At 43.5% G+C, this 25,000-nt stretch overlaps 1 protein-coding gene across 6 annotated transcripts in view; it reads left to right on the forward strand.

Moving 5' to 3' along the window:
• The window catches only part of pde5ab (phosphodiesterase 5A, cGMP-specific, b), a 90,614-nt gene that overhangs the window by 37,835 nt on the left and 27,779 nt on the right, over window positions 1–25,000 (forward strand). For 4 of the 6 annotated variants that reach the window (XM_042070024.1, XM_042070022.1, XM_042070019.1 and 1 more), the window contains exon 8: window positions 8,295–8,368. In XM_042070024.1, coding sequence (XP_041925958.1) covers window positions 8,295–8,368 — 74 coding nt within the window. The remainder of the gene's footprint in view (window positions 1–8,294; window positions 8,369–25,000) is intronic. The other 2 variants (XM_042070020.1, XM_042070023.1) reach the window with 1 other exon arrangement.

Below are 25,000 nucleotides of genomic sequence, written 5' to 3' on the forward strand. Positions count from 1 at the left end.
AAAAGCTTGGCAATGCTGGTATTCAATGACATGTTTCATTTTGAGGTGGTAGAACAGATTACCGCACTGTTGCCCCACACACTCTACAGCAGGGGGTAGAACAGAACTGTTGCCCCACACACTCTACAGCAGGGGGTAGAACAGACCTGTTGCCCCACACACTCTACAGCAGGGGGGGTATAACAGACCTGTTGCCCCACACACTCTACAGCAGGGGTGGGCAAACTTTTTGGTCCAAGGGCCACATTGGGTTTTGAAAATTGGCTGGCGGGCCGAATGTTTAATGTTTCATATAATTTAAATGCTAATAATGACAACCCTTCGGTTACACGCCCAAAGCCCTAACCAGCAGGCCACGGCTGCCCCCAACCAGCAGGCCACTGCTGCCCCTAACCAGCAGACCACGGCTGCCCCTAACCAGTAGGCCACTGCTGCCCCCAACCAGTAGGCCACTGCTGCCCCTAACCAGCAGGCCACGGCTGCCCCTAACCAGTAGGCCACGGCTGCCCCTAACCAGTAGGCCACTGCTGCCCCTAACCAGCAGGCCACGGCTGCCCCTAACCAGTAGGCCACGGCTGCCCCTAACCAGTAGGCCACTGCTGCCCCCAACCAGTAGGCCACTGCTGCCCCTAACCAGCAGGCCACTGCTGCCCCTAACCAGTAGGCCACGGCTGCCCCTGTTGTCTGTCACGTCGTCTATCGCAGGAAAAATTGCAAGCAGCCTATGATAACCAAATGAAATGCTTGGCGGGCCGGATTAAAGTGCAGCCTATGATAACCAAATGAAATGCTTGGCGGGCCGGATTAAAGTGCAGCCTATGATAACCAAATGAAATGCTTGGCGGGCCGGATTAAAGTGCAGCCTATGATAACCAAATGAAATGCTTGGCGGGCCGGATTAAAGTGCAGCCTATGATAACCAAATGAAATGCTTGGCGGGCCGGATTAAAGTGCAGCCTATGATAACCAAATGAAATGCTTGGCGGGCCGGATTAAAGTGCAGCCTATGATAACCAAATGAAATGCTTGGCGGGCCGGATTAAAGTGCAGCCTATGATAACCAAATGAAATGCTTGGCGGGCCGGATTAAAGTGCAGCCTATGATAACCAAATGAAATGCTTGGCGGGCCGGATTAAAGTGCAGCCTATGATAACCAAATGAAATGCTTGGCGGGCCGGATTAAAGTGCAGCCTATGATAACCAAATGAAATGCTTGGCGGGCCGGATTAAAGTGCAGCCTATGATAACCAAATGAAATGCTTGGCGGGCCGGATTAAAGTGCAGCCTATGATAACCAAATGAAATGCTTGGCGGGCCGGATTAAAGTGCAGCCTATGATAACCAAATGAAATGCTTGGCGGGCCGGATTAAAGTGCAGCCTATGATAACCAAATGAAATGCTTGGCGGGCCGGATTAAAGTGCAGCCTATGATAACCAAATGAAATGCTTGGCGGGCCGGATTAAAGTGCAGCCTATGATAACCAAATGAAATGCTTGGCGGGCCGGATTAAAGTGCAGCCTATGATAACCAAATGAAATGCTTGGCGGGCCGGATTAAAGTGCAGCCTATGATAACCAAATGAAATGCTTGGCGGGCCGGATTAAAGTGCAGCCTATGATAACCAAATGAAATGCTTGGCGGGCCGGATTAAAGTGCAGCCTATGATAACCAAATGAAATGCTTGGCGGGCCGGATTAAAGTGCAGCCTATGATAACCAAATGAAATGCTTGGCGGGCCGGATTAAAGTGCAGCCTATGATAACCAAATGAAATGCTTGGCGGGCCGGATTAAAGTGCAGCCTATGATAACCAAATGAAATGCTTGGCGGGCCGGATTAAAGTGCAGCCTATGATAACCAAATGAAATGCTTGGCGGGCCGGATTAAAGTGCAGCCTATGATAACCAAATGAAATGCTTGGCGGGCCGGATTAAAGTGCAGCCTATGATAACCAAATGAAATGCTTGGCGGGCCGGATTAAAGTGCAGCCTATGATAACCAAATGAAATGCTTGGCGGGCCGGATTAAAGTGCAGCCTATGATAACCAAATGAAATGCTTGGCGGGCCGGATTAAAGTGCAGCCTATGATAACCAAATGAAATGCTTGGCGGGCCGGATTAAAGTGCAGCCTATGATAACCAAATGAAATGCTTGGCGGGCCGGATTAAAGTGCAGCCTATGATAACCAAATGAAATGCTTGGCGGGCCGGATTAAAGTGCAGCCTATGATAACCAAATGAAATGCTTGGCGGGCCGGATTAAAGTGCAGCCTATGATAACCAAATGAAATGCTTGGCGGGCCGGATTAAAGTGCAGCCTATGATAACCAAATGAAATGCTTGGCGGGCCGGATTAAAGTGCAGCCTATGATAACCAAATGAAATGCTTGGCGGGCCGGATTAAAGTGCAGCCTATGATAACCAAATGAAATGCTTGGCGGGCCGGATTAAAGTGCAGCCTATGATAACCAAATGAAATGCTTGGCGGGCCGGATTAAAGTGCAGCCTATGATAACCAAATGAAATGCTTGGCGGGCCGGATTAAAGTGCAGCCTATGATAACCAAATGAAATGCTTGGCGGGCCGGATTAAAGTGCAGCCTATGATAACCAAATGAAATGCTTGGCGGGCCGGATTAAAGTGCAGCCTATGATAACCAAATGAAATGCTTGGCGGGCCGGATTAAAGTGCAGCCTATGATAACCAAATGAAATGCTTGGCGGGCCGGATTAAAGTGCAGCCTATGATAACCAAATGAAATGCTTGGCGGGCCGGATTAAAGTGCAGCCTATGATAACCAAATGAAATGCTTGGCGGGCCGGATTAAAGTGCAGCCTATGATAACCAAATGAAATGCTTGGCGGGCCGGATTAAAGTGCAGCCTATGATAACCAAATGAAATGCTTGGCGGGCCGGATTAAAGTGCAGCCTATGATAACCAAATGAAATGCTTGGCGGGCCGGATTAAAGTGCAGCCTATGATAACCAAATGAAATGCTTGGCGGGCCGGATTAAAGTGCAGCCTATGATAACCAAATGAAATGCTTGGCGGGCCGGATTAAAGTGCAGCCTATGATAACCAAATGAAATGCTTGGCGGGCCGGATTAAAGTGCAGCCTATGATAACCAAATGAAATGCTTGGCGGGCCGGATTAAAGTGCAGCCTATGATAACCAAATGAAATGCTTGGCGGGCCGGATTAAAGTGCAGCCTATGATAACCAAATGAAATGCTTGGCGGGCCGGATTAAAGTGCAGCCTATGATAACCAAATGAAATGCTTGGCGGGCCGGATTAAAGTGCAGCCTATGATAACCAAATGAAATGCTTGGCGGGCCGGATTAAAGTGCAGCCTATGATAACCAAATGAAATGCTTGGCGGGCCGGATTAAAGTGCAGCCTATGATAACCAAATGAAATGCTTGGCGGGCCGGATTAAAGTGCAGCCTATGATAACCAAATGAAATGCTTGGCGGGCCGGATTAAAGTGCAGCCTATGATAACCAAATGAAATGCTTGGCGGGCCGGATTAAAGTGCAGCCTATGATAACCAAATGAAATGCTTGGCGGGCCGGATTAAAGTGCAGCCTATGATAACCAAATGAAATGCTTGGCGGGCCGGATTAAAGTGCAGCCTATGATAACCAAATGAAATGCTTGGCGGGCCGGATTAAAGTGCAGCCTATGATAACCAAATGAAATGCTTGGCGGGCCGGATTAAAGTGCAGCCTATGATAACCAAATGAAATGCTTGGCGGGCCGGATTAAAGTGCAGCCTATGATAACCAAATGAAATGCTTGGCGGGCCGGATTAAAGTGCAGCCTATGATAACCAAATGAAATGCTTGGCGGGCCGGATTAAAGTGCAGCCTATGATAACCAAATGAAATGCTTGGCGGGCCGGATTAAAGTGCAGCCTATGATAACCAAATGAAATGCTTGGCGGGCCGGATTAAAGTGCAGCCTATGATAACCAAATGAAATGCTTGGCGGGCCGGATTAAAGTGCAGCCTATGATAACCAAATGAAATGCTTGGCGGGCCGGATTAAAGTGCAGCCTATGATAACCAAATGAAATGCTTGGCGGGCCGGATTAAAGTGCAGCCTATGATAACCAAATGAAATGCTTGGCGGGCCGGATTAAAGTGCAGCCTATGATAACCAAATGAAATGCTTGGCGGGCCGGATTAAAGTGCAGCCTATGATAACCAAATGAAATGCTTGGCGGGCCGGATTAAAGTGCAGCCTATGATAACCAAATGAAATGCTTGGCGGGCCGGATTAAAGTGCAGCCTATGATAACCAAATGAAATGCTTGGCGGGCCGGATTAAAGTGCAGCCTATGATAACCAAATGAAATGCTTGGCGGGCCGGATTAAAGTGCAGCCTATGATAACCAAATGAAATGCTTGGCGGGCCGGATTAAAGTGCAGCCTATGATAACCAAATGAAATGCTTGGCGGGCCGGATTAAAGTGCAGCCTATGATAACCAAATGAAATGCTTGGCGGGCCGGATTAAAGTGCAGCCTATGATAACCAAATGAAATGCTTGGCGGGCCGGATTAAAGTGCAGCCTATGATAACCAAATGAAATGCTTGGCGGGCCGGATTAAAGTGCAGCCTATGATAACCAAATGAAATGCTTGGCGGGCCGGATTAAAGTGCAGCCTATGATAACCAAATGAAATGCTTGGCGTGCCGGATTAAAGTTTGTGGCGGGCCTTAGTTTGCCTACAGCTGCTCTACAGGGTATAGTTTGCTGCTGCTCGTCGGACGGCTTAAATCCGAACCAAGTCCACATAATGGATGTTGCTCCAGCTCCTCCATTTCGCTTTCAGTCATGTTGACTCAAGATGCCGCTGTTTGCAGCCAGTTGCAGCTCGTGGCTCTAAATTTCGCAGGTAGATGCGTCATCAACATGCATTATTGCGATAGTGCAATAGAATTAATATTTATATCGTTGGCCAATTTTGTATCGCTATCGCTTTTGTTTATCACATATCGTTTATATCGCCCATTACTAACACACACACACACACACACACACACACACACACACACACACACACATTCGCCCATTACTAACACACACACACATTCAGTCAACAGTCAGACAGACACACACACTCCACACACACACACACATTCAAACAGACAGACACACACACACACACACACACACACACACACAAACAGACAGGCTCTGAGAAAAGCCAGTGTGAAGACCTTTGATCCTTGACCTCTAGGTGTATGAATGATGGCAGCAAAGATTCTTTAGTTATCAAGCTGAATCATAAAGTGATTTGCCAATGGAATGGAATGGCACTAGTTCTGAAATCCTAAATAGGCGTGTCCGTAACACCAAAACATTTCTTTGAATAAGCAGAGTGTACTGCAGATGTTTACTGTTTTACTGTCATCGATTGTCACAACATAAACTTCTCTTTGAATAAGCAATACGAGAAGATGCATATAATTTAGTATACTGTTTCATTGTCATTGCTTGTGTGTGATGTCAATAAAACACTCTCTGGACACGGAAAAAATAATTACATTTGCCTGTTGACAGAGATAGCTAGCTAGCTAATGTTAGCACAGAACATGGAAAGTGAATAGGAACGGCTACTGATGTAAAGGTTCTAGCGATGCAGGGTAACATCACTTCTGTTGACGTTCAAACAAAACAGAGCTAGCTTGCTATTCCCTCCCCCTTCCTCCCGTGCAATTGAAACTGTCCCAAACACGCATCGCATTGGTGATTTGCTGGAACAGTTTGTGATGTTTTTATGGGCAAGGTTGGACCAAGTTGTTTTGTGTCCGTTTCTGGAGCCTGGGTTGTCCATGTTTTTTTTACAGTGTATCCAGGGCACAGGCAGCTAACGGATGGTGAGGTGATGTTAGCTGTATGTGTAGGTTATTTTTATTGGGTACATTTTTGCAGCTTTGTTGAGTGGTTCCTGCAGTTTGGCCCAAGTTCTTATGGTTCCTGCTATAGTTCTTGGAACTACTGACCTGATCTCCAATGAGGTCTTGAGCTCACACACAAATGCACAAAATGTACTTTTTGGAGAGAAAGAAAGAGGTCCTCTGATTTGAGGATGAAAGAACAGCAGCCTTTGAGCGCTTACTGTGTGTGAATGCTCTTTGACTATTTTCCTTTTTCTCTGTGTGTGTGTGTGTGTGTGTGAGTGTGTGTGAGTGTGTGTGTGTGAGAGTGTGAGTGTGAGTGTGAGTGTGAGTGTGTGTGTGTGTGTGTGTGTGTGTGTGTGTGTGTGTGGGTGGTTGGCCTTTGTTAGATCCCTGTGGCTCTGCCTCTTTCTGATTGAGATCTCCGGAAATGCAGACAGGAAGGAAGAGCCCCTGTGTGTGTGCAGCATATGATGTGTGTGTGTGTGTGTGCAGCATATGATGTGTGTGTGTGTGTGTGCAGCATATGATGTGTGTGTGTGTGCAGCATATGATGTGTGTGTGTGTGTGTGTGCAGCATATGATGTCTGTGTGTGTGGGTGTGTGTGCAGCATATGATGTGTGTGTGTGTGTGGGTGTGTGTGCGGCATATCATTCTGAAAATGACAGTCAATTACAGAGTTCTTGAGACCAGAATCAGATGTGTGTGTGTGTGTCTCCTTTATATGCTCTGTGTGTGTATGTGTGTGTGTGTGCAGAGGTGAGGTTGAGTTGAGTTGGACACCCTATAAGGGGATAGCACTAGGTGTGTGTGTGTGTGTGTGTGTGTGTGTGTGTGTGTGTGTGTGTGTGTGTGTGTTTGCAGAGGTGAGGTTGAGTTGAGTTGAGCTGGACACCCTATAAGGGGATAGCACTAGGTGTGTGTGTGTGTGTGTGTGTGTGTGTATGTATGTGTGTGTGACAGGTATCTTGTTTCTGTGTGTGTGTGTATGTGTGTATGTATGTGTGTGTGTGTGTGTGTGTGTGTGTGTGTGTGTGTGACAGGTATCTTGTTTCTGTGTGTGTGTGTGTGTATGTATGTGTGTGTGTGTGTGTGACAGGTATCTTGTTTATGTGTGTATGTGTATGTGTGTGTGTGTGTGTGTGTGACAGGTATCTTGTTTCTGTGTGCGTGTGTGTGTGTGTGTGTGTGTGACAGGTATCTTGTTTATGTGTGTGTGTGTGTGTATGTATGTGTGTGTGTGTGTGTGTGTGTGTGTGTGTGACAGGTATCTTGTTTATGTGTGTATGTGTGTGTGTGTGTGTGTGTGTGTGTGACAGGTATCTTGTTTCTGTGTGTATGTGTGTGTGTGTGTGTGTGTGTGTGACAGGTATCTTTTGTGTGTGTGTGTGTGTGTGTGTGTGTGTGTGTGTGTGTGTGGCGTGGTGCCTGGCTCTGTGCTGCTCCAGAGGTTCTGACTGGAATGCTGCAGCAGCTTAATTATCACACAGCCAGAAACATGATCTCTCACAACACACACACACACACACACACGCACACGAACAACACACACACACACTCAATCTCACACAACACACACACACACACACTCACACTCAGTCTCACACAACACACACACACACTCAATCTCACACAACACACACACACACTCAGTCTCACACAACACACACACACACACTCAATCTCACACAACACACACACACACACACTCAATCTTATACACACCAACGCACACATACACCACATACACACACACACACAGTATCACACATACACACACATATTTATATATACACACTTACACACACACACACACACCCACACACAAACACACACATATATATATATATACACACTTTCACACACTCAATATCATACACACACTCACGCCTACATTCACTTGTGATGACATGAGTAAAGCCGTGATAAACTTTCCACGTCCTTCCCTGTGTGTGTGTGGGTGGGTGTTTGTGTGTTTTTGTGTGTGTGTGTGCGTGTGTGTGTGTGTGTGTATGTGTGTGTGTGTGTGTGTGCAGGGTGTGGACCGTGTGTCCGAGTGTAACTTCAGTGTAATTGTGCTTCAGTATAGCTTTGCTATGTGCTTTCCAGGAAACTAACTCACTTCAGAGTATCTTCAGGGTAATTGTATGTGTGTGTGTGTGTGTTTGTGTGTGTGTGTGTGCGCAGGGTGGACCGTGTGTCCGAGTGTAACTTCAGTGTAATTGTGCTTCAGTATAGCTTTGCTATTGTGCTTTCCAGGAAACTAACTCACTTCAGTGTACTGTATCTTCATGGTAATTGTGTGTGTGTGTGTGTGTGTGTGTGTGTGAGTGAGTGAGAGAGAGAGAAAAACTAACTAACTTCAGTGTAATTGTGTTTCCCAGAACTCCTTTTCCAGTGTATTCTGCATGGATTGCGAGGAACTCAAAGGAGAAGTGGAGTTCACCAGCAGGTACAGGTGTGTGTGTATGTGTGTGTGTGTGTGTATGTGTGTGTGTGTAATCAGTAGCATTCCCTTGCCAGTACAGATACCTTTCTCAAGGGTATGAGTGTGTGTCCTTTCATGTGCAGTGCTGTGTTTATGTCTGTGTGTTTGTGTGTGTGGGTGTGTTTGGCTTTGTGTGTTTGTGTGTGTGGGTGTGTTTGTGTGTCCATCTCCTCGCTGGCGTGATAGTCTCGGTGTTTTAAGATATTGTTGACGGTATGATGGTATGGTGGTGGTATGTCAGCATTAGCATACATCAAGAATGTTAAACTAGCTTACATAAGTTAGCTGGCTAAGGTAAGGCTACAGCATGACGTTAGCATGCAGCTGTTAGTTAGCATGCAGCTGTTAGCTAGCATGCTAACGTAAGGCAAGCTTAGATAAACTAGCAGGCTAATGTTAGTAAGTTGACAGATATGACAGACGGCACATAAATGACACCAAACGCTATTGATGGTTACAACAGTGATATAATCACAGTGTACAGTGTGTATTTGACGCTAAATGTTTTAGGGAGCGTAGAGGATACAGTGTTTATTTGACGCTAAATGTTTTAGGGAGCGTAGAGGATACAGTGTGTATTTGACGCTAAATGTGGTAGGGAGCGTAGAGGATACAGTGTGTATTTGTCGCTAAATGTGGTAGGGAGCATAGAATATACATTGTGTAAGCAACCTACTCTTCTTTACCTGCAACCAAATCTACCCTTGGGTACAAATAAAGTCACCTTAACTTACCTTGTTTATTTGTAGCTAAATGTGGTAGGGAGTGTAGAGGGTACATTGCAGCTGCCCTTAAAAACAATGTTATGGGGAAGTTAACTAAGATGGCATGAAAAGAGAGTTCAGTCGGTTTGGAACAGCAGTTGTTGCCTCGCTCTCCTGTTAGGTATCTTAAAAGGCAGCAGTTTTTCTTGTTTGGAACAGTGTGTGTGTGTGTGTGTGTGTGTGTGTGTCTGTTGGTTTTGACTTCGGCTTAAGTTTACATTCATCAGGATGGTTCGTTCCATCAAACATTTAACAACCTTCCTCTAACACACACACACACACACACACACACACACAGTATTATATAAACTGATCTCCCAACCCAACTGTCTTGTTCTTATCTGGGAGGCGTAAGTGCTCTCTGCTGTACAGAGTGACAGAAAAGCACATTCCTTTTTCTCCCCCCCCCACTCTCTCGGTCATTTCTCTCTCTCTCTCTCTCTCTCTCTCTCTCTCTCTCTCTCTCTCTCTCTCCCACACTCTCGGTCATTTCTCTCTCTCTCTCTCTCTCTCCCCACACTCTCGGTCATTTCTCTCTCTCTCTCTCTCTCTCTCCCCACACTCTCGGTCATTTCTCTCTCTCTCTCTCTCTCCCCCTCTCTGTCATCTGTCCTCTCCATTCTGAAATTCACACACACAATACTGTATACTATACTACACACACAATATTGTAAGACCATTAAAGAAAATAACTATTATTAATAACACACAATACTGTAAGACCATTAAAGAAAATTATTATTATCAATAACACACAATACTGAAAGACCATTAAAGAAAATAACTATTATTATTATCAATAACACACAATACTGTAAGACTATTAAAGAAAATAATTATTATCAATAACACACAATACTGTAAGACCATTAAAGAAAATAATTATTATCAATAACACACAATACTGTAAGACCATTAACTCATTGTAATATTACGTTTTTCGCTTTTTTTTTTTAATTACGAAACTAGACACTCTAACACACCTTATATGTGATTTTGGGAACTCTGTGATGAATGGAAATGAAATATATGACGATCGAAAACTCTGAAAAATCAGTGACAAGCACGCCAGGTCAAAATCAGGTCATTTATTTTCGTGGGTTTCTCACTCGGTGGCAGGTCTCCGTGGGTTCACCACTAGGTGGCAGGTCTCCGTGGGTTCACTAGGTGGCAGGTCTCCGTGGGTTTCTCACTCGGTGGCAGGTCTCCGTGGGTTTCTCACTCGGTGGCAGGTCTCGTGGGTTTCTCACTAGGTGGCAGGTCTCCGTGGGTTTCTCACTCGGTGGCAGGTCTCGTGGGTTTCTCACTAGGCGGCAGGTCTCGTGGGTTTCTCACTAGGCGGCAGGTCTCGTGGGTTTCTCACTAGGCGGCAGGTCTCGTGGGTTTATCACTAGGTGGCAGGTCTCGTGGGTTTCTCACTAGGTGGCAGGTCTCGTGGGTTTATCACTAGGTGGCAGGTCTCGTGGGTTCACTAGGTGGCAGGTCTCGTGGGTTTATCACTAGGTGGCAGGTCTCGTGGGTTCACTAGGTGGCAGGTCTCGTGGGTTCATCACTAGGTGGCAGGTCTCCGTGGGTTCACTAGGTGGCAGGTCTCGTGGGTTCACTAGGTGGCAGGTCTCGTGGGTTTATCACTAGGCGGCAGGTCTCGTGGGTTCACTAGGTGGCAGGTCTCGTGGGTTTCTCACTCGGTGGCAGGTCTCCGTGGGTTTATCACTCGGCGGCAGGTCTCGTGGGTTCACTCGGTGGCAGGTCTCGTTAGATCTCTTCCCAGACACTTTGCAGGCAACACTTCTCAGGTCATAAAAGACGCAATATCTCCATTTCTAGAAGAAAAAACAGGGATTTTGATGAAAACTAGCCACTGTTAAGCTTGGGATTTCTCAGGAACAGAGGCGTGTAGAAATACACGGTTTGCACCCACTGAGAGCTTAAAGTCTCACCTTTCAAACGAGCCATTGTATGTGTTCATAGCTATAACACAGAATATGCTGTGGCTGTAGAAAAACAGTGGTCTAGATTGCTAGCACTCTAGGACAAAGCTTCCGAAAACAGCTTGGCATTCAATGAGTTAAAGAAAATTATTATTATCAATAACACACAATATTCATCATCAGTGTGTGTGTGTGTGGGGGGGGGGTATAGAGGATCTAGAATTAACAGAAGTAAAGAACAAGAGTAATAATAGGATGAGTTGTGTGTGTGTGTGTGTGTGTGTGTGTGTGTTTGCAGAGGTGGGGTTGAGTGTGTGTGTGTGTGTGTGTGTGTTTGCAGAGGTGGGGTTGAGTGTGTGTGTGTGTGTTTTTGCAGAGGTGGGGTTGAGTTGAGTGTGTGTGTGTGTGTGTGTGTTTGCAGAGGTGAGGTTGAGTTTGCAAGCAATTTCGAAGTCTTGTTTTATTTAAACTACTCAATGCAATCTCAAATCCTCACCAGAAATACCAACAGTCAATAAATTCCTCCAAATCCTAGTTTCGCTTGTTTTATGGACTACTAGGTGGTCGTAGAAGAGATTGTTAAAACATTTTGCACCATTGTGGTACAACAACGGACCAACAACCTCGTGCTTTCATTGGATAGTCGCGTCGTGTACAATGGACTCATTTGCATAAAGATGGGCATCGGCCAGCTTTTTGACGCCTACATTTTTTCAAATAGACCTCTGAAGTTCACCTACAAAAATCTACCATCTTTGCCTATATAAGGAGATTCGTTATCTTGGGATTTTTCTTATGGGAAAATAACATGGGGATTTGGAATTATCACACCTGTTAAACTCTTGTGAGGATGACAAAATCGGAAAAGCAAACGTTTTGCTCTACACACTTTTGTCCTCTGCCTTCGAGTGGATACTGTGATAGTGGGGGCAGCCGTGGCCTACTGGTTAGCGTTTCAGACTTGTAACCGGAGAGTTGCCGGTTTGAACCCCAACCAGTAGGCACGGCTGAAGTGCCCTTGATTGAGCAAGGCACCTAACCCCTCACTGCTCCCCGAGCGCCGCTGTTGTTGCAGGCAGCTCACTGCTCCGGGATTAGTGTGTGCTTCACCTCACTGTGTGTTCTCTGTGTGCTGAGTGTGTTTCACTAATTCACAGATTGGGATAAATGCAGAGAACAAATCAAAAGAGTATATATACTTATACTTATCTCCGGTATGTGAAGGCGGTACACTTTGATTTTTGCTACCCCAGAGTTAACTTGAGATGCAACTTGCCATTATGTTAGTTAGTACTTTGCCAATGAGTTCAAATAATAGACGAGTGCAAATGTGTGTGGGCTATATACTCTGCTAGGTTTTAGTATTGCATGCAAGTAGATTCCTTCAAATGCGCCGGTGACTATCAAAATATTGATGCACTGTTGGAAGTTGCGCTGCTTGCTGTTAAAGTGAATGACAGATGTCATTCTCATTGGTTTAAATGATGTTATGCCCAAAACACACCCATGACTGATTAAGAAACCTAGGAACGCCTTGTTGCGCCATCCGCCCAATGTTTGATAACGAAAACACTCCCAATGTTTACTGGACATCCTACTTAATTTAAATAAGCTTTTGACTAGTGACCATGCGCTTTGGTCACTGTTTCTATGTGGAGGCTATGGGCACTGTTTCTATGTGTAGGCTATGGGCACTGTTTCTATGTGGAGGCTATGGGCACTGTTTCTATGTGTAGGCTATGGGCTCTGATTCTTTGTTCTCTTTGTAGCCAGGTGTTTTGGTTTGCTGAATGCTCAAAATATTCCTCCCTCTCTCTCTCCACACTGTCATCTCTTTTCTCTCTCTCCTCTCTTTCGCTCCTATCTCTCTTTTCTCTCTCTCTCTCTTCTCTCCTCTCCTCTTTATCTCTCCTTTATCGCTCTCTCCTTTATCGCTCTCCTCTCTCCATCTCTCCTTTCTCTCACCTCTCTCTCAAATCAAATCAAAACAAATCAAACACTGTTAGATGTTTCAGTGTTTTTTTACAGTAACTAACTGTAATTCAGAATTCAGATTTACAGTACCACTACTGTAGCTCAATTTACAGTAACAGTACAGGTAAACAGCACTGCAGTGGACACTATTACTATTAATTATTATTATTATTATGTGTATAATTATACTATTGTATTTTTTTACACGTTTAAATGTAGCCTACTGCTGATCAAATCAACACAGCCAAACTTTGCAAAATATTGAAAAGTTTATTTCATCCAAAGTACACATTTCACTTAATTTCATCTTGGCCTTAAAAAAAATCCCCATTGCTTATAAACGGGTTCTAACATGTCACTAACACCTAGTCGGAGTGCTGCCATTCAAACTGTCTGGCTTCCTGCTTATACTCCTTTTTTGGAAATACATTTCATTCCCTCCTCATGAAGTATCTAGACAAGAGCAGATGAGTATGATGAAGGTGAAGCTTTTGCTTTTGCCTTTGGGACATGTTACGACCATAGGTGATGTCAGATTGAAGCAAAGATGTGCTTTAATCTGAACACAGACTACCGCTAACGTTAGAGATCCCGCCGCTAGTGCTAACTGCTGGCTAACTTAACATGCAACACTAACTATTCAACGTGTTCTTTTTTCAGTTTTTTTCTCTCTTTCTCCTCTCCATCTCTCCTTTCTCTCTCTGACCCTTTCTTTCTCTCCCCATCTCTCTCTCCTCTCCATCTCTCCATCTCTCCTTTCTCTCTCTGACCCTTTCTTTCTCTCCCCATCTCTCTCTCCTCTCCATCTCTCCTTTCTCTCTCTGACCCTTTCTTTCTCTCCCCATCTCTCTCTCCATCTCTCTCTCCTCTCCATCTCTCTCTCCTCTCCATCTCTCTCTCCTCTCCATCTCTCCTTTCTCTCTCTGACCCTTTCTTTCTCTCTCCATCTCTCTCTCCATCTCTCTCTGACCCTTTCTTTCTCTCTCCATCTCTCTCTCCTCTCCATCTCTCCTTTCTCTCTCTGACCCTTTCTTTCTCTCTCCATCTCTCTCTCCATCTCTCTCTCCTCTCCATCTCTCCTTTCTCTCTCTGACCCTTTCTTTCTCTCTCCATCTCTCTCTCCATCTCTCTCTCCTCTCCATCTCTCCTTTCTCTCTCTGACCCTTTCTTTCTCTCTCCATCTCTTTCTCCATCTCTCTCTCCATCTCTCCTCTCCATCTCTCTCTTTCTCGCTCTTCTTTCACTCTTATCTCGTTTCCCATCCTCTCCTCCCTTTCTCTCCCCCTCCTCCGCCCTTCCCCTCTCTTCCCCCTCTTCTTTCCTCTGTCTGTCCTCTCCTGTCCTCTCTTCCCTCTCTCTCCTAAAAGGCCTTTTATGGGTTCCTGTCACTCCTTAATCACTCCCTGTTTAGGCTGAACTGTCACGCTGGAGATCCGACTTCACTTTGGACGCATTCCTGCTTCCACAGCACGGCACACATTCCTGTTTAACATCAACAAAAAACACCACTCTGTAGAACCTTTCTGAAACAGAATACCACTAACAAACCTTTAAAGGGGTGGTAGAGTGGTTGAACGGAGCATTGTACCTTGTTCTGTGATGTTAACACTAAGGTACGCAACGTAGGTCAGTCCAACAAATGCCCAGATGTTATTTCACAAGCCCAGTTACAACTATAATTAGGCTGGAGAATAAAGTGGTGGGTTTTGGCAGATTTATTTCTTTTAAGGTGTATCTCTGCATTTATCCCAATCCGTGAATTAGTGAAACACACTCAGCACACAGTGAACACACAGTGAGGTGAAGCACACACTAATCCCGGCGCAGTGAGCTGCCTGCTACAGCCACGCTCGGGGAGCAGTGAGGGGTTAGGTGCCTTGCTCAAGGGCACATCAGCCGTTCCTACTGGTCAGGGTTCGAACCAGCAATCCTCCGGTTACAAGTCCGAAGCCCTAACCAGTAGGCCACGACTGCCCAATCACACATTTCCAAAATACAACAAAACTTGTGTTTTCAAGCAAAAATAACATCTACTGTTCCAAATGTATTTTATTAAATATTACACATATCAGCCAAAATATTACATTTATTAATTTTCCAGAAACGCATGTTGTATTATTTTTACATGTTTAACTTAAAATATGTGTTGTGATGGAAATGACAAAGTGTGGTGGAGATGACATAATGACATACATAGACAAATTTAAGATTTAAAAGCATTAAGATTTAAAACAAAAATGTGTCCCTGCCATATGTTATGTAATTATGATGTTTTTTTTTCTACTAGATTCTTTAGTAGGCCTACTATGAAGCAAATAAACTGTGTTTTTAGGGCAATGTCATTTCCACCACGTCACCATGTCATTTCCACCACCAAAAACAAAAAAGTAGTAGGCTAAATATTTTTTATTTAGCCTACTACTTTACTGTTTGTCTGTCCAGTTTCCACTAAAGTAGTGCAATAACAGGCTGGCTGGCTGGCTGGGTGACAGCTCAGACAACAAACTTTAGTTAACTCGCTAAAACATGCAGCTAGCCCGCAAAAGGTCTCTCTTACATAGCTACACTTTAGCTGAGGTCTGCCCGCTGGAAGACGGTACACAAATAAATAAACAAAGTACACCTACATTAAGGCGCGTTCTTACCTTTGTGTTTCTCAAAGTGTGGTCCGGGGACCACTGGTGGTCCGCAAGCTATCCCAAGTGGTCTGCGAGCAGATGTGGTAAAATATAATATAGATGAGTTGTTTGCAATATTGAACCAACTTGTATGTAAATCTAAACAGCTCTGCAACACTGTCTATGTAAGATATGCCAGTTTAAATCATATGAATCCTCTGACACAATAAGCAAAGTGCAAAGACAATAAGCAAGGTGGTTCAGTGAGTAGGCCTATTGTGTAGGCTAATATAGCCTACTGTTGAAGTAGGTCTAATCTTTTTTTTTTAGCTAGATGGTCTGTGCGTTTCTTTTTTATTGGTTAGTGGTCCTTCGTCTGAAAAAGTTTGAGAAACACTGGTGTAGAGGCTATAAGGCTTGCAGTCTGATGATGATTGATGGATCATCTCACTGATTGCTTGCAGCTTGTCTGCCTACACCCGGGGTGCGCAGCAGTCCTTGCAAACAATTAGTCTTAGGCCTACGATGTCAAAGTCTATCAATTTACAACTGCCACAATCAATTGTAGACTAGTTCATTCACCATTCATTTAATTGGGATTTCCGTGGGATTGGGATTTCAACCAATGAAGTTGCACGCCTTTATTACGTCAGACGTAATTTCAATCCACTCTTGAAAGAAATGAGTTTGGGGGGTCAGTTCTACTCATATACTAAGAGCTAATCTTGTCAAAATAATCAATAACTGGGAAACTAGTTGAGTGAACTTAAAACTTTTGTGGTGCCTGAACAATATTGCAGCTTTGAGTACAGCTCTGCAATTTTATTGAGTTTAGAACACTGTTCTGAGTTTAGAACACTGGAATACAGTGAAGGAAATAGCAACACAGAGCACAATTCTTGCAGGTAGCACATTTCTTGCTCACCAGGTTTATTTCTGTATCTTCCTCTATCTCCGCGGCATCATCGAAGTCCAACGCTCTGACTGTGTAGGCCTACTCGTTTAGAGGAGACTTTTTCAGGCTGTCCCAGTGCGTAGCGAGGTGTGTCAATTCCGACTGTAGATTCTTCACTAAATTTAAGCAGACATTTCCTTATGTTTCAAAGTGCATTTAGGGGCAGTTTATTAGCTTTTATAAGGGGAAAATTCCGAGGATCAAGGCATGCTAGATCGGCATACAATTTCCCGTGCAATTTTTTGACACGGTTTTGAAATTCCCAATAGCGATTCACTGAGTTGATTCACTGAGTTGTGGTGATCTATTAGCTCCATAGCGATTCACTGAGTTGATTCACTGAGTTGTCGTCACCTATTAGCTCTATTGGGATTCACTGAGTTGATTCACTGAGTTGTCAACACCTATTGGCTTGATTGCGATTGGCCCATTTCAAAGAAAGAGGCAGGTTGAAGTTGTGAGATTTCTATACGAAGGAGGTGACAATGGAATGTTGAGGTTCCCTGCATGTTTATTTTACATACCGAACTGCCGTTATTCAACTATAAAGGAAACTCGGTTTTGCATTCTATGACCCTTTAATGGACCTTTCTTGAACAGATTACTACTAAAGCACCCTCTGGAAAACCTCTCTTGAACAAGCTACCACTAAAAAGCCTTCTTCAGAACCTTTCTAGAGTCAAGAACCCTCCACGTTCTGTGGAGGGGTACTAGAAGGTTCTAGGGCAGCAGTGCAGACAGTTCTCATTCCGGGCCCCTGTTGGTCTCAATGGGCATGTGATCCCACGCACGCACGCACGCACGCACCTCTCAGAACTTCATTCATTTCATGTGTCGAAGGATCTTGGCCACCATGTGTGAGTGTGAGTGCGTGTGTGTGTAATGTAATGTGTGTGTGTATATGTGAGTGTTGTCAGTGTGTAGTGTGTATGTGTGTGCATGTGCGTGTGTGTGGTGTAATGTGTGTGTGTGTGTGTGTGTGTGTGTGTGTGTGTGTGTGTGTGTAGTGTAATGTGTGTGTGTATTTGAGTGTTGTGAGTGTGAGTGCGTGTGTATGTGTGCATGTGCGTGTGTGTAGTGTAATGTGTGTGTGTGTAGGCTTGGGAATCGGTTCCAGTTTCCGATTTGGAACCGGTTCCAAACGTTCCGATCCATCGGAATCGTACACGTACACAGGTTAACGATTCCACTAACGATTCCGAACATCCATTCCCACGTCGCGGCACGACGTCACAGTATGCGAAATTTAGACATTTTAAAGCATTCAACTTCTGCAGTGTTTCCCCTACAATGTACTGTAGTCAGCAGCGCCACTCCTAGAATTCAAGCGCTGCTGCAAAAAATTGCCTAATTAAAAAAACGCACGCAAGTGAACTTCGGGAACAGCTGCCGTTTGTTCAGGTTCGATGTCAACAAATAATAGTAGGATAACGTTGAAGGCGCAGTCAGGGATTCCACAGGAGATCACGTTTGTTTGTGTTTATGTTTTAAGTTTATTAGCAGACGCAATTTTGTGCAAAAAAACGTGGCCTACATTATGTTAACCAAGGAACCAAATGAAACACGCCAGCGTTAGCTTAGTAGCCTATTCCCAGATAAATTCCACACATTGTTTCGTTTTTGTTTGTTATACAGTCAATGCTTTCAAGCCCTGTGTTGCTAACATACCTGGGCTGTGAAACTAAGGTCTAGCCTAGTGGTAGTTAATTGAATTTTGGTAATAGTATACGCAACCATTTACATCTGGAGATAGTTTGTAATTTCCTGTAGAGCTCACCAAAATCATAGAAATGCTACAAAACACTTATCTGCTATAATCCAAGATAGATTTGCTTCGAGTTGTTAGGCTTTTGAGCATTTATTTTACCAAATGACATGGTAAACACAATTCATTTCATCCATATATCCTTATGCACCATACACAACAACGCTACTAAGTTAGCTTAAAATCGTGAGAATCAAGCAAGCCTCACGGGCCGTCACGACTTTAAAGTGACAGGCACTCAATTTGACCTGCACAGCACCAATACAGTGTAATGACATGAAAGAGAAGTCTATATAGTTTATACAGTGCTGTGCAAAAGTTAAGACACCATGCTGAAATTGACTGAAAGGAGGAATACAAATAATCTTTTGGAAATTGATCTTAATGGCTTAATTTAAAAAAAAGAGGAAAAATCAAGGACATACATTTTTTGTGAATGTATCATGTATCATAAATAAATAAATAACTTGTGCACAGCACTGTACATTCTAAATAGCAATAGTTTGTACAGTGGCCTGTGATTTTGTGAATTTGTAACTCAATCTGTCAATTTCTTTCGACAAAATCCACCAGAAGTCATCATTTAAGGAGTCATTTTTTCAGAATCTTCTGGGGGGGCTTCCTACGATCAACAGCACCGCTGCTGGAAAAAAATCTAGGGGAAACACTGTTCTGTATTGATATTGCACACTTGGTATTCATTGTCTAAAACCACTTTAAGTTAGACATTCAAAGCCAACAACTCTCAAAGCCATCCTATAAGTGTTCAGCAAATGGTACAGGAATCGATATGGGAATCGATAAGGAATCGCATCGATAAGCAGACTCGACAATGGCATCAATATCAATAATTTCTTAACGATGCCCATCCCTATGTGTGTGTGTGTGTGTGTGTGTGTGCGTGCGCGTGTGCATGTGTGTGCGTGCGTGTGTGTGTGTAATAATAATAATAATAAGCTTTATTTGTATAGCACCTTTCATACACAGAATGCAGCTCAAAGTGCTTTACATTTGAAGCATGTAACACAATAATAGTCAGTCAGTCATTATCAATCACTTTTCTTCATTGCTGGGGCTGTTTATGATCCACTCAGCAACATATCAAAAATATAGAAAATGACGTCATAAGACTGGCAGCCTTAACCCTTTACCCCCCACAAGCACGCCATATGGCAACTGTGGCAAGGAAAAACTCCCATATTCCAGGAAGAAACCTTGAGCAGAACCTGACTTAATAGGGGGAGCCCATCTGCTTCTGGCTGGCTGCACCCTCCAATGGCAGCAGATATAGAATAATCTGAAAAAGTAGTCTACAGGATAAGATGAGTTAACTAAAAGCTTTCCTGTACAGGTATGTTTTCAGATCTTTTTTAAAAATATTTACTGAACTCGCCTGCTTGATGTACAGAGGCAGGGTGTTCCATAGTTTGGGGGGATAAAAGCAGCTTCTCCACTTTGTTTGTGGAGCACTTTGGGTACGATTAAAAGATTAGAATTGGATGATCTAAGTTTCCTTTGTGGTTGATAAGATATTAAAAGCTCAGAGATATATGAAGGTGCTATGCCATTCAGAGCTTTGTAAGTAATTAACATAACCTTAAAATCAATTCTATAGGAAATAGGGAGCCAGTGCAGTTCAGCCAACACAGGGGTGATGTGTTCTCTCTTCTTAGTCTTAGTTAAAAGTCTAGCCGCAGAGTTCTGTATGAGTGCCAATTTCTTTAGATGTTTTTTGGGAAGACCAGTGAAAAGTGCATTGCAGTAGTCTAACCTGCTAGTGATAAAGGCGTGAATTAGTTTTTCTGCATCTTGTTAAGTTAAAAAGGGCCGCACTTTGGCAATGTTTCTCAAGTGGAAATAGGCTGTCTGAGTAACTTTACTGATATGGGGCTTAAAACTTAACTCTGCATCTAAGATGACACCGAGGCTTGTTACTTTTGGTTTGACCTGGTGCGCCAAGTTCCCCAGATTACTAAGAATAATATCTCGCTTTAGTTTTGGTCCAACCAGAAGTACCTCTGTTTTGTCATCATTTAGTTTCAAAAAATGTTTGCTCATCCACTGATTAATGGAGGTTAGGCATGCAGTGAGGGAGCAAAGGCCATCTGGGTTAGTTAGCTCCACAGAAATATACAATTGGGTATCATCTGCGTAGCTGTGGAAGTTTACATTATGCTGACTTATGACGTTTCCCAATGGAAGCATATATAGAGAAAATAGCAGGGGACCAAGGCAGCTCCCCTGGGCCACACCAAAAGGTAAGTCATGTTTTTCAGATACATGATCTCCTAGACTGATATAAAAATCTCTGCCAGTAATGTAGGTTTGAAACCAGTTTAGAGCATTATCAGAGAGACCCACCCACTTCGCAAGGCGGTGAATTAGGATGCTATGATCAATGCTGTCAAATGCCGCACTCAAATCCAGAAGAATAAAGATTGAGACTGTTTGAGTCAGTAGCCAGTCTGAGATCATGAATCTAAAACCTGATTGGAATTTTTCAAGGATACTGTTTTCGTTGAGGAAGGTATTTAACTGATTACAAACAACTTTTTCAAGTACTTTGCTCAAAAACGATAGATTTGATATAGGCCTGTAGTTGCTCAGATTGGTATGGTCAAAATTTGACTTTTTAAGTAAAGGTTTCACAACAGCGGTTTTAAAAGCAGTTGGAAATATACCTTTTTCTAATGAGGTATTTATTACCTTGAGAAAAAAGGGAGCTAAGCTATCATATACTTTGAGGAATCTAGTAGGGATTGGATCTAAAACTACGACGGAGTATTAGGGCCACACATGAAGAGAAAAATATTTTTGCCATGGCGAGATTAAACTCGACATGTTGACTTTAAAGTCGACATGTCGACATTAAACTCGACATTTCGAGAATAAAGTTGACATTTAATGTCGACTTTAATCTCGACGTGTCGACTTTAAAGTCGCCATGTCGACATTAAACTCGACATTTCGAGAATAAAGTTGAAATATCATATCTACTTTAATCTCGACGTGTCATGCTGACATTAAACTCGCAATAGGCCTAGGCCCTACTGTTTAAACATAGCCTACACAGTTTAAGCTATGTAGCCTACACTAATACACAATATGTTACATGAAAAATGGGCTTCAAAGAGGTGTTATTTCAGATAGATTGCAGATATTCAGATAGATTCCGTCTTGTCTGTTAACTATCATTGCCGTCATCGTGAAGTGCTGTCTCGGGGTTATGGAAATACTATGCCGTTTAGGCTAAATAGCTAGAAAAATATATGTATCCAATGATATAATGTTTCTATACAAAATGTTATTTCACTCTGTTTTACGTGGTTAAGGCTACTGCACACACATCCAAATAACTGCCCTTCATGACCCACGGGCGTCACTCTCCATAGGATAACATGGCTAAACTCATTTTTCTAAAACTGCTTTTCCATGTCTCACCTGCAATACGTAGCCTATAGGAGGCTAGAAACACAGGTAGGCCTATAGCCTAAGCATATATAGTATTTTGATCCCGTGAGAGAATATGTGTGCATGCACTTTATTTATGCACTTTGTGTGCATATGTGTGCAAGTAGGCTACTAGCCTACATGGGGTGGTCGGGAGGACAGCTTCATTCGTCCCTCCATAGACATTCAGCAATGGGCTGTTTTGCATCCATTACAAACAAGCAACGTGAAAGTCTAGGATTGGGGAGAGCGCTAGTATGCCTCTAGTGCATAAGCATGAAGTTGAACATTTAGATGCAACAACTAAATGTTTAGAACAACACTTTAATAATAGGCCTACAATAAATAAATAAACCGCTATGCCGTTTAGGCTACTTTTGACCATCGCATTTATCGCCTGTAACTCCGTGATAAGGACCTAACAGCAAAGTATTTGGCTGAGCAACGTAGGTTAATATGTTCTATGTTTTGTCCAGATATAGGCCTATGTCTAATCATTGTTGCACTCGAACACTCTGAATCATTGTTGCACTTGTTGCATTGTTTCATTCGTCCTCCCTTTCAATCGTCCCGAGCGGTCGTTCTCTCTCCAAACTAACTTTATTCTCAAAATGTTGAGTTTAATGTCGACACGTCGAGATTAAAGTCGACATGATATTTCAACTTTATTCTCGAAATGTTGAGTTTAATGTCGACATGGCGACATTAAAGTCGATACGTCAAGATTAAAGTCGATATTACATTTCAACTTTATTCTCGAAATGTCGAGTTTAATGTTGACATGGCGACTTTAAAGTCGACATGTTGAGTTTAATCTCGTCATGGCAAAAAAAAAATTTTCCTTCATGTGTGGCCCTAATACTCCGTCGTATAAAACACATGTTGAGGAGCCGGTTTGAGTTATAATTTTACCAAGCTCAGATTGAGTAATAGTGCTAAAGGACCTTAATTTTGGGGGGCTGTTTTTGGGTGTACTATCAAACATATTACTTGTGTTACCAATAGCCTCCCTTATAGAAATGACTTTGTTTTTGAAGAAGTCTGCAAATTCTTAGCATCTTAGAGAGGATGCCTGACTGAGTGTATCAAAAGGTGTTTGATGCAATAGCCTATCAATGGTAGAGAACAACACCCTAGAGTTTCCACTGTTTTCAGCAATTACCTTAGAGAAGTGGTTCCTCCTCTCATTCCGAATAGCTCTATTATAATTTGCTATTTTTTCTTTTAGAATGGCACGGTGAACCTGTAACTTAGTTCATCCAAGGTGTCAGTTTGCTACAGGGCCTTTTTTTAGTCTTTAAGGGTGCCACTCTGTCAAGCAGAGCGCCTAATTCACGATTGAGAGCCGCTACCATTTGATCAATGTGATGATGTAAAATATCTAAATTTATGGAGTCTATAAGAGCTATGAACTGCTGTTTTGCTCTAATGTCCAAGAGTCGCGATCTGATTGCAATTTCGGGATGCATTTTTGGAGTATGTAGTACTATATTAAAAGATACACAATGATGATCAGACATATTTATATCATTTACTGATAAGTCTGTGACTTCTATCCCTCTAGAAATGACTAGATCGAGGGTGTTGCCAAGGTTGTGGGTGGGTCCTGTAACATGCTGCTTTAGCTCTAAACTGTCCAACACATTAAGGAACTTACTGGCTTTAGCATCAGTTGTCTTATTGACATGAATATTGAAGTCGCCATTTACAATTATCCGATCATAGCTAGTGATGATGAGCGACATAAGTTCAGAAAACTGGTCGAGAAAGCCAGTCCATAGTTTAGGAGGGCGGTATAAGGTTAATAGAAGTACAGCTGGGTCAGCCTTCAGAGTGAGGGCAATATACTCAAAGGAAGCGAATTCGCCAAAGTTGACTCTAGTGCAACTATATTTGTTTGAGAGAATGGAGGCAATTCCACCACCTCGTTTGCCTTGTCTAATTGAGTGGAAGAAATTATAATTTGGGGGACAAGTCTCAACAAGAACAGCTTCGCTGTCTGAAGTCAGCCAGGTTTCAACAAGAAACAGAAAATCCAATTTTTTTTCACTAATAAAATCATTGATTGCAAAGGTTTTGGTAGTAAGTGCACCTATATTTAGTAAACCCATGTTAGCTGAAAATGCCTTGGCTTTTGAGGAATATGCTGAGGTATGGAAAGAATATTTGTTAGGTTTCTAGTTTTAAATTTGTCTTTTCTTTTTACTATACATTGGGTAGAAATCAACGTTGGAATAGAACTATAAGCATAAGTCATGCTATTGCATGAAGCAGCTTGATCTATGGTAGTAGTATTGTATGTTACCCTGCAGAAAACATTCTCAGACCCATCCACATGTATAATGCCATTCGAATCAATACCTGGGGGGCGTGAATCTGTAATATTTTCTACAGAATGTCAATGCCTCAGTGTGGACGCTATGTTGTCAGAGAGTAGCCTGGCTCCATGTTGGTTTGGGTGGAGACCATCACACTTCAGCATACTGGGCCTCTCCCAGAACAAGCCCCAGTTGTTGACATAGGGGATGCTTAGGGAAGCGCAGTAGCGTTTGAGCCAGGTGTGGAGATCGAACAGTCTGGACCATCTCTCAGCACCTTTTCTGTAGGTAGGGAGAGGCCCAGAGATGCCAGCGTTTTTCTGTGCCCATCAGAGTGGTGATGAGAGTTTTGTAGTTTCCCTGCAGTGCTACTGACTGCTTATCTCTGATGTCGTTCGTGCCCACGTGTAAGATGATGTTGTTGACCTTGGTGTGGCAGGCCAGGATGCTTGGGAGTTTCTGCTGGATGTCAAGGACCTTGGCACCAGGGAAGCAGTAGACCTTGGAGGGACCGCTACATGATGGGGGAATGCAGAGGTCTCTAACCATGGAACTGCCGATGACCAGGGTGGAGGTTGATGAGGTCCGGGGAGGAGGGGGTCGGGGGGGGCGCCGACTTTGAGGAGGGACCAGGATGGTTGTCTCGGGGCAGGAGGGGCTCCTCATCCTCGGTCAGAATGGCATAGCGATTTTCCAGTCGTATAGGTTGGGCTGGGCCTGAGTGCCGTCCGGACCGTCTGCCGTGCTTGTGATGCTTGCTTCTACGCCATGGCTCAGGCTGGTGTGGAGTGGAGCTGGCCAGCAGAGCAGGCTTGGTTCTCAGCAGA

Source organism: Alosa sapidissima, chromosome 18 (genome assembly GCF_018492685.1).
Source record: "Alosa sapidissima isolate fAloSap1 chromosome 18, fAloSap1.pri, whole genome shotgun sequence".
Lineage (NCBI taxonomy): Eukaryota > Metazoa > Chordata > Actinopteri > Clupeiformes > Clupeidae > Alosa > Alosa sapidissima.